Genomic DNA, 11,006 nt, shown 5'->3' with positions numbered 1-11,006 from the left:
GGCGTGTGGTTTGTGCTCCGTAATGTGAAACACTATACCCTGAGCTATTGATATACTTGATGGTGACTGACACTAACTTTCTTGGTAAATACTTGAAAAAAAACTTTTGTGTTTGACCTTTTTGTATTGGGGTAAATTCCCTTCCACTCTGGAAAGCAGTAGGATATGCAAAGCAGGCATTTTCTTTCTTGCTTAGTCTGCGTTTTTCCAACAAACAAATGGTTTCTTGAAGTATTTGCGATGTTTGATGACACTGAAACACTTCCCAGCCAAATTAAAAGCATTTTCTATTTGGACACATCAAGTGAGATTAAAAGAGAAACATGCTCTACGGAATTGTCACGTAATTCTGATTGTTGCAAAGGGAGTTGTTGGTTGCCCTGTTCGTGTTCTGTTACTGCTAGCAAGAGACAACCTCGGAACATTTGTGGTATTCATTCTTATCCTATTTCCTCCCCCTTCATTCTCTCCCACTCTTGACTCCTTTCCCCTCTGCCCCCCTCCCGCTCCCTCTCTGCCCCCCTCCCCATGAAAATTCACTCCTTGACATAATTCAGTATTGTAAAGAACACATCTCATTCAGGTGTGGCTCTGTATAATTTACTTTATGTGGAGTTCTGTATAAAGTGCCTGTCCAATGCTGACTTTAATAAGAACATAATTAGGAGCAGGAGTAGGCCATACGGCCCTTCGTTTGCTCTGCCATTTAATAAGATCATGGCTGATCTTCAATCTCCACTCTACTTTCCTGCCCGATTCCCATATCTCTTGATTTCCCTAGTGTCCAAAAATCTATTATCTTAGCCTTGAATATACTCAATGACTCATCATCCACAGCCCTTTTCTCCTCTATACTTCCTGTTATGAAAAATATATTTTATTTATTGCAATTCCCGCTTATCTCTAAGCGTGGCGTGTGGAAATATTGCTTTAAGGAGACTTTTCATCATTGAACCTGAAACTTTCACCTTTCAATCTGATTGGCTTTGTATGAAATGTAAAATGATAGGGAGGTGACAGATGTCTTTACACCACCATTCAGTAGAATATGCTTCCCTTACAATCTTGTCTGTTTCATTATTTGCCAGGTAAGTCCCCCCCCCCCCCCCCAATCATGGTAACATGTTTACCCGGAGTCAGTATTATTTGAATTGCAGCTTTAAATAATACTCAAAATGCCAAACATTCTCCACATGTTACACCATCAACAGCTTTTAGACTTTCATATGTTGAACAATATTCAAAGTGTAGGGCAGTGGAAGCAGTATTGTTGCAGCTGCCACTAGTATTATTTACATTAAAATGTAGTATGCAAAGTTCCACTGGTAGAAGTAAAGGGCAGTGCATATTGACGTCGGCATCCTGTCAATTGCTAGTGTTCCCCATCAATTTCCGAACATTTCCCACAAAGGTTTTCATTGATATGCAGGTATTTATTTTTGGGGGGAGAAACAGTTTACAGGGCAACTTTTGTGAACAACGCTTAGCAGTATATTCATTCTTTGAACTGGGTGCTCAATCAAGGGGTCAATGCCTTTATGGAAAAAGCTTTTGACAGTTACCTGTTTATTTACAACTATGGGACACAATGATACGAGTTGCATTGAGGCACATCACTGCATAGTTTGCATGTGCCATCATGGTGAAAATGATGCATGACTCCTTCGTCTCTGTCCCACCATCCCCCGAAGTAAGAGATGACGGTGCCCCTTGGACAGGTTCCGAATTCCTTCCTATGCCCTGAAATTTTTCTACTTTGCTATTCTGTTAAGGTATGCATCTGCCAAGTTAGTAGATTGACTAGGCGTGCCTGTTAAAAGTATTGCATTTCTTGGTGTGAAATGGTTTGAACTGCATACTATAAATAAACATGTTAGTGAGCAAACTAAATGCATTGCTGCTAAAAGAAGGCAAATTTGTTTTGTTTTTGTGCCCTTGTGATGCGAGCACTGTTTGTTTTGAGATTCAGTACACAGTGAAGTTATAGGTGGAAATTCCACGGTTAAAGCTGAGGGTCCTCTAGGATGGAAATAAGATGGTATCGGTAGTGGTGTCCCGTGTAGGATTTGCAGGGCAGCAACACACCAGACTTCCGTGTGTTTAAACCATGAGTGGGCTGTTGATACCTGAATCCCGAGATGTCTTTCAATGAGACAGCAGGCTTATCTATACTGGGTTGGCTCAGCTTTTGTCTTTGTGGGCCGCATCGGATTGTACCTTTTTGGGGGTGGAGAGGAGACACCACATTTTCATGTTCCTATTAATGTATCCACCAATGCTTTAAAATAAATGACCCTTTCCAAAGCTCCAGGTCCTGCGCACATAGGACTGCGTTAGCTGAGCATGGAGGGTCAGGTTGTCAGCGGGTTGGGGAATGAAGGTTAGACACCCTGACCTATATTGTGAGATTCACCCTGCAGTGATGTGGACTGAATTCACCAGGTGAATATAATCGGGGAATTGAGCAGCCTCCGAATCCAATCAATATATCGGAACTTTGTGAAGGTGAAAACTAAGGGATTAATAGTTCTGTTGGCACTAGTCTATGCAGCATTAATTAACATACCGCAGAGTTACAAGTCCTTTGAATTTTTTGAGTATAATTTATAAGAATTGCAGAGATGCAAAGCTCCTGGTTGACGATTGTTTAACTGTCACAGAGGTGGCTGAGTAGATTGTGATAGACTTGTAGTTGTCTGATACTGGTCTACAGTTCAACGGAAGGTTATTAAATCTTCCCCAACCTTCAAGAAGTTCTCCACATTTCTCTTATCACTGAGCATGCCAAAGAATGTGAGCCCAAGTTAGCTTCCTCTGTACTGCCTTGAACAATGTGCCTTATGCTGACAACATTCCCAATTCCTATAGCAGCTGGGACATTGTGGGATGTCAGTAATGCTGCCAACTCATACTGAATTTGATGCTGTGAATTTGCACCACATTTATTTAAGCAGAGAATCTGGCTTTTGGTAGAGGAGAGACTTTCCTCTAATCAGCTTAGGTTGGATTGAAATCTCTGGTTCAGTGTTCTGAGCCTCTTCAGTAAACATTTCTTCCCAGGGCCCACGTAAACCTTCTCTCCTTGCCCCTCCCTTGAAATAGATAAATCTGTGGCAGGATGGTTCCACAGTCTTCTTCAGTGAGGTCTACCAATACTTTGCATTGGCTGAACTAGTTGGCAGATGTTGAAACCCATTGAGTCGCCAGGCATTTGGCAACATGACGTAGTCCTTAATGTCCCTGGCGAGAAATGCCCAGTGTGTGTAACCTACAAAAATAGATAATGGAATGTAAAATCACTTTCCCTCTGCTCTGCGTGGCCTCCTAAGTGCCAAAGTTGCCGAGAATACAATCAGAAAACGTGGGAAATGCAGACTCACCAGTGCCTGAAAGGAGAGGTTTTATTTCATTAAGAGGCTCTTAAGCCGAAGATGGGGTCACACTACCCAAAACACCAGCATGTCTTTTCTCTTGGCGGATGACGATGGGACCTGCTGTGTATTTTCTGTTGCAGCTTCCCAGCACACGTGTGTGTGTGTGTGTGTGTTTAAATGAGGCATTGTGTTTGAAATGTACACTTGTTTCAATTTCTCTTCTCCCCTTTTACATCCTGTCCACAAGGTACTAACTGCTTGATGGCTTGGCAAGGTGGGGGGGGAAGTCTGCTACTGATTGTCAAATGGGCATCATTTAGATGTGAACCTTGACAGCAATTCAACTGGGGGCCGAAGGGAGCGAATGCATCACACCAGCTCCTGATTGTGCCATCCACACAAGGCACACTGAATTGCTGCATTTGTGATCGGGAGCAGGAACCCTGATGGTTCCTCCACCCTCTCCCCGAGTGCTGCTCTGCCTGAGATTGGCTAAACTCAGCACAAACCAGGTCCAAAGGATCAAATCTGCCCAGGTCAGCTACTCACTGGGTAAGCTCATTCAGGCCTTTGTCAAATATTTTATATAAAGATCTTTTGTTGTGGGCGGGAACGCTGTGTTGTTTCTGGCATGGCATCACCAGCAAGTGATGAGATTTGTTGTGGTTACAAAAATCCCCATCTGATTGTCAACCCAAAATGATATCAGCCCCTTTAACATAATAACTTCTAATTATGCGAAGAAGCCTATTATGGGCTCAGAGCACTTTAATACTCAACAGTTCAGGTGATGTGTTGCCTGAGCAACATTCCTTTAATTTTTTTTTGCAGGGCGGGGTGGAGGTGTTCAAAATACCGCGCATGCGCGGTTTTTCCTATTTATGAGCTGCAGAGCGCCACATGGCTTATAGGAGACATTGCTGCTGAGTACCTGATGTTGAAATAGTATTAACGGTTCGCTTTCCAGATGTGATAGACCAATTGTGGTAAGACAGGAGCTGTCTCTCCAGAGCAATTCCTCCATATAATCCCAGTCTGATCCATCGACACTCCCTTACTTCTCCATCAGTTCAGAGAAGGTTCACAAGGTTGATTCCGGAGATGAGGGGGTTGACTTATGAGCAAAGGTTGAGTAGGTTGGGCCTCATTGGAATTCAGAAGAATGAGGTGTGATCTTATCAAAGTGTAAGATTATGAGGGGGCTCAACAAGGAGGATGCAGAGAGGATGTTTCCACTGATGGGGAGACTAGAACTAGAGGGCATGATCTTAGAATAAGGTTAAAACTGAGATGAGGAATTTCTTCTGAGGGTTGTAAATCTGTGGAATTCAGAGAGCTGTGGAAGCCAGGACATTGAATAAATTTAAGACAGAGATGGACAGCTTCTTAAACGATAAGTGGTTATGGGAAGCCAGCAGGGAAGTGGACCTGAGTCCATGATCGTATTAAATGGCGGAGCAGGCTCGAGGGGCAGTATGGCCTACTCCTGCTCCTATTATGTTCTTAACACCCACTGAAAAAATGTGGCAGCAATTTATAACGTTGGAGAATGTAACCTTTAGTCGTTTAGTTGAACGTCTGCAAATTTAATTTAAATTATGGTTTGATCACAGCCGTATCATGTAATTCACTCTCCCTCCGCTCCACCCAATGGCTTAGTGAATAAACTAGCAACATAATGGGCCAGATTTCGCTGGAGGCGGGGCATCTCGAGGCCCCGTTAGATAGACCTTTCCCCCACCCTTCAGCTGGAAAATGTTTTGCCCTGTAAGTTGCTGGAAGAGCGAGCTGACAACAGCGTGGCGAGGGACCCCAGTGCATCTCCTTAACCCATGAGATTTAAAAATTGAGAAAGAAACAGAGGAACGACCGGGAAGGAAATAGACTGAAATAGAGTCAAATCAAGTGCAGAAATAGTAAACAATTAGATTAAGAGGGGGGAAAAAAGGAAAAGTAACAAAAAAAAAGTGAACATTCAATATTTTAAAACTCTCTAACAATGTTTACTATCTAGGCATCAGACTCCATCAGACTTCTTTTCTGGGCCGGAAGCATCGCAGGAACATAAATCTCTTCATTAAAAAGATTCACACTGAGAGACAGTTTAAATGTTCTGACTTAAATTTACTTGCCCTAACTTTTTGCAGCGAGTTTAACTGACAATTAATGTGCAAATTTAGCAACTTCTTGAAACTCGGAGACACTTGAGGGCGAGCTGCTGTTTTCACGAGGCGAGCGACGCAAATCGTCTGGAAACTTGTGGAGAATTGCAATTTACAGGCAATCTCTTCCTCGCAACGCGTGGTTGGACGATTTACACATTAATAACGGCGAGCACCATTAAACTCGGCGTTATTTTGGCGGCAAATTCTGGATTCAGTAATTGTGCAGAGCGATACAGACCAGAAAGGTTCCAGGCTGCGACAGTGTTTGGGGCACTGCACTATGCAGTGCCTCTGGCTGGAACTGTGAGCGTGGTGTGGCATGAGAACCAGCTCCAATTCCTTTCAATTATGTATTCTTTTGTGCAACATTCCCTTTCTGCAATCATTTATTATTAATCTGCAATCAAATCATTTTGTTGTAGCTGCTAATGCAAAGTTCAAGCCAAAGTCAATAATTAATTTTAACCATGCCCAAATAGCTCTTGTCGCAGTTTATCAATGGATCTAAAATTTAACAAATTACAAACCTACATGTTACAGTAAGTGTATGAGTTGAAGATACAGATTAGGTCCTTGGGGTTCCAGTAAAGTGTAGAGTCATACTATGTATGAGTGCTTAATGCACTGGTATTCAATTCCTTTCACCACTATTTTAATGGAAGTATTAATCCATTTAAACAAGTTAGTACCTCTGTTCAAATAGAGATAAAGGAATTTTGTACAAATGTCTGCTTGCTATTATCAGTGTAATTTTATGGCCATCAATTTCATTAACAGCGACACAAACCAGTCCTAGAACTATCTGCTACAGGTTATTTTTCAATAAATCTATAGTAATAATATCACTTGCTCACACAAAAGAGCTAACATCACACTTACAGCATCTATTGATGTGTATGCTGGCCTTTATTACAAGGGGATTGGTGTCATAGAAATTTACAGCACGGAAGGAGGTCATTGCAGCCCATTGTGTCTGCCGGCGGATAAAGAGCTAACCAGCCAAATCCCACTTTCCAACTCTGGAGTAGCAGAGTAAGGAAGTTTTACTACAATTATACAGAGCTTTGGTGAGACCATACCTGGAGTACTGTGCACAGTTCTGGTCTCTTTATCTGAGAAAGGACATACTTGCCTTAGAGGTGGTGCAACAAAGGTTCACTAGATTGATCCCTGGGATGAGAGGGTTGTCCTATGAGAAGAGATTGAGTAGATTGGGCCTATACTCTCTGGAGTTTAAAAGAATGAGAGGTGATCTCATTGAAACATAAAGATTCTGAAGGGGGATTGACAGGGTAGATGCTGAGAGGTTATTTCCTCCTGGCTGGAGAGTCTAGAATTAGGGGGCACAGTCTCAGGATAAGGGATTGGCCATTTAAGACTGAGATGAGCAGACATTTCTTCACTGAGGGTTGTGAACCTTTGGCATTCTCCAGCCCAAAGGGCTGCCTCATTGAGTATATCCAAGGCTGGGATCGCTAGCTTGTTAGATTCTAGGGGCATGGAGGGATATGGGGATTGGGCTGGAAAGTGGAGTAGAGATCAAACATCAGCTGTAATCATTGAATGACAAAGCTGGTTCAAAGGGCAATATGGCCTACTCCAGCTCTTAATTCCTATGCTATGTTAGCATAGGGATAGATTCAGACATTCTTCCGTAAAGTTCACATCAAAATTGATGTCTTTAGATTATTAATCGTTTGTTTAGAAGTAGTCTGAGCCTCTTGGTGACATTCCTACCATGTCATTAACAATTAGCTGCTATTAGTTTAATTTTGAGTGAATGGTATTAGTTTTCTTTTGCTCTCTCAATATTTTCCACTGGGTTTCTCACAACTGCAAGCGACTTTCCATTCAAGGGTTTATTGTAGTAGGTTGCCTGCAAATGGTTACCAATTAAAAGATGCACTAATGGATAAGTCAGTGAGTGGTTTGGTTATGAACCTTACAGTATTCAATCCTTGGTTTCTGCTGCCCTAGCTTAGCTTAACTCAGCTACCATAGGACATTGTAATTGGCTTTCATAGCCCTGGAACCAGAGAGGGAAAACATAAAGAAGGGTTCCACCTCCTGGTTGCTGCCCCATAAATCTTGTGGGCAACTGGGGAGGAGGTCTGGCTTAGCGCTGATGTCCCCAGTGGTCTCACAGCCTGTTGCCACTCACTGTGAAGGTTTACAGGTGAGGAACGGTCACCTGGGCAATGTTCCAAACGGGCGCTATCTGTGGAGCGAGACCCCAGCATCACGTACAATGTCCCCTGTAAGCTGCGCTTTGTTCTACGCAGCCTGTTTCTTTTAATGCGCGGCCCCTTTAAATTTCTGTGCTTGTGCGTTATTACAACATAAAAGCCGGTGAGCGGCCTGCGTGGGACCTTTCCCCGTTACTGCGGGCCATGCAGCTTGGCGGGAACATTGATCACATGCCATCTTCGCAAAGGATGGAGGTGGTGGGGGGGGGGGGGGGGGGGGTTGTTGGAAGAGAGGAAAACGGGTTCTGAATGACAACCAAAATGGTTCCAGTCATGTTGGCCTGGAGGAGTGCAGGATTCCATCTGTGTAATGTGACAATTAGTGGTGCATGAGTCCTCTATCAGCCACATTTGGCCAGTGCCTTGACTAAATAATTCTATATTTATGTCATCAAAGCATTGAAGTATTTTGTGGAATGAATTAGTTATGGAGTGCTGTGACTTGTTATATAGGCAAGCATCGACAGTCATTCTGCATTACCATCTTAAAACAGCAGTTAGATAAATAGGATTTTTTTGGTAGAATTAGCTTCCAGATAAATATTGGCTCAAACTTGGCTCTGAGTGAGTTTAACATTGCATCCGCATGTCAGATGAGACAATTGTCTCTTTTCCCTCCCCCGCCCCAAATCCAACTCTCTTTCCCCAATCCAATTTCCTCCCATCCCCGCTCACTTCTTTCTTCCCCCCCCCCCCCCCCAAATCCCAGTTTGAATTACTCACTTTACATGTAAAACCACCTTAGCAAGAAATTAAAATGCTCAAATTTTCCCTCTACCACTGGGGCTGGAATATAGTTGCCCCAATAGATCATTTCCAAGCAGATACTTTATTTAATAAGAGAGGGGAGGGGAGGGGATGGAAAATTCCACTCCGAACCCCCCCCCCCAGCGATCACATGGACCATGCATCTGAGGTACAAAGTGAAAGTGCTTCACACTCACTCGTCACATTGCCTGCTCTTCCCTTACCCACTCCCACTGAAATCAGCTGACCCAGCATTTATACTTCACACACACACACACTTTAGTACAACATCCAGAATGGCAGGTCCTTGCTTTCTGACAAAATTCAAGCCTTTATCCATCATCACTATTTGCTGACACATAAATGCGACACATTGAAAACTGTAAACGGATGACTTACACATGTAAATGCTCTCGGATTGATTTACACCATAACCAGGGGTTTCACTGGGTATTGATGCTGTAGTTGGGGCCGGGCATTATAACAGAACAAAGTGGAGTGAGAGTCCCTGGAGGAGGTGGTCTCACTGGTTCAAGTCATCACTCCAGATCCGCAGTCCCAAGTTTAGCATCTGTACAGAGTGCTTTTGGCTTTGCACAAACACTAAACTTGTGGAGTGTGAATGCAATGTTGCATGTTAGTTCTGCTCTTTAACAGAATCCTGCTTTAAGTAGATATAAAGTATTTTTTTAAGCTCATGTTCGATCGTACTTGATATACCCTTGTAACCAGCAGAGAGTGTCCCGAAAAATCTGGAAAATCAGCCAAGCAAACACGGATGGAGACATATTTGGGCACAAACGAGCACCAGTCAGTCTGTCGACCAATCGTGGGAGAGTAGCACCAAGAGGCCTCAGTAGTAGTGGGTGTAGAGAGTGTGTTTTAGGGGAACCCAGAATAGGGTTAATTATCCTTCATCTTGCGCTCCTTTTTAGCTCTGGCTGCCATGATGGGAAAGAAGAGACTTGGAAGCAGGGTTCGCAAGTAAACAGCGGCGGTGGGCAGTAACCCTGCCAACAGAACATCCTTCTTCCTCCTCCAAATGGCCGTCAGAACAGCTTCGGCAACGACACGAGGATCGTAGCCTTCTGCTGTACTCTTGTCCATCACTGGTTTAAAGAGAACAAAAATAGGTCAATAGAATAGAATCAGAAAAGTACGACACAGAAAGAGGCCATGCATGTCCATGTTGGTCGAAAAAGAGCTACCCAGCCTAATCCCACCTTTCAGCACTAGGTCCGTAGCCCTGTAGGTTACAGCACTTCAAGTGCATAGTAAATGTGGTGAGGGTTTCTGCCTCTACCACCCTTTCAGGCCGTGAGTTCCAGACCCCCATCACCCTCTGGGTGAAATGTTTTTTTCCTCATCTCCCCTTTAATCCCCTCCCCCCAATTACTTTAAATCTATGCCCCCTGGTTATTGACCTCTCTACTAAGGGAATCAGGTCCTTTCCTATCCACTCTATTTACACCCCTCATAATTTTTATACACCTTAATTAAATCTCCCCTCAGCCTCCTGTGTTCCGAAGAAAACAGCCCCAGCCTATCCAATCTTTCCTCATAGCTAAAATTCTCCTGTCCTGGCAACATCCTCGTAAATTTCCTCTGCACCCTCTCTAGTGCAGTCACATCCTTCTAGTAATGTGGTGACCAGAACTGCACGCAGTACTCTAGCTGTGGCCTAACTAGTGTTTTATACAGTTCAAGCATAACGTCCCTGCTGTTATATTCTATGGCTTGACTAATAAAGCAAAGCATTCTGTATGCCTTTTTAACTACCTTATCGACCTGTTGTGCTACCTTTAAGGATCTGTGGACATACACTCCCAAGGTCCTTCTGTTCCTCCACACCTCTTGGTATCTTCCCATTTATTGTGTATTCCCTTGCCTGTTACCCCTCCCCAAATGCATTATCTCACACTTTTCCGCCAAATTGACAAGTCCATCGATATCTTCCTGCAGTCTAAAGCTTTCTTTCACTGTCAACCACATGGCCAATTTTTGTATCATCTGCAAATGTCTTTATCATGCCTCCTGCATTTAAGTCTAAATCATTAATACATACTACAAATAGCAAGGGACCAAGCCCTGTGGAACCCCACTGGAAACAGACTTCCAGTCGCAAAAATACCCATCAACCATGCGCCTGTTCACCAATCCGCAACACTTCACAAGCTGTTTTTTCAAACACTACTAACAAATTAAGGAACGTAGGTGTCGGGCTGAGGCTCAAAGTGCAGGACACTAAATGAGGTTGGAGAGAATAGAAAAGATGATGAGGTGGATCAAGGAAGAGGAACAGTTACGAATCATGTGTCTCAGAAACAAATCAGTGCTGTTCCACTCTCCATAAACTTAAGCTGATCCAAAGCTCTGCCGCCCGTATCCTAACTCGCACCAAGTCCCGCTCACCCATCACCCTTGTGCTCGCTGCCCCGTGTCCTAACTCGCAACAAGTCCCGCTCACCCATCAC

The 11,006-nt window shown here is 43.5% G+C and overlaps 1 protein-coding gene across 4 annotated transcripts in view; it reads right to left on the bottom strand.

Moving 5' to 3' along the window:
• Nucleotides 1-8,843: 8,843 nt before the first annotated feature.
• dhrs7b (dehydrogenase/reductase (SDR family) member 7B) overlaps nucleotides 8,844-11,006 on the bottom strand; it is a 34,788-nt gene continuing 32,625 nt past the window's right edge. For all 4 annotated transcript variants that reach the window (XM_070900008.1, XM_070900010.1, XM_070900009.1 and 1 more), the window contains one exon: nucleotides 8,844-9,641. In XM_070900008.1, the coding sequence (XP_070756109.1) occupies nucleotides 9,436-9,641 (206 nt within the window). In that variant the 3' untranslated portion in view covers nucleotides 8,844-9,435. The remainder of the gene's footprint in view (nucleotides 9,642-11,006) is intronic.

The sequence above is a fragment of the Pristiophorus japonicus genome, chromosome 15 (genome assembly GCF_044704955.1).
Source record: "Pristiophorus japonicus isolate sPriJap1 chromosome 15, sPriJap1.hap1, whole genome shotgun sequence".
Lineage (NCBI taxonomy): Eukaryota > Metazoa > Chordata > Chondrichthyes > Pristiophoridae > Pristiophorus > Pristiophorus japonicus.
Note: the sequence above shows the minus strand (reverse complement) of the source record. Positions and strands in the feature narration are given on the sequence as shown.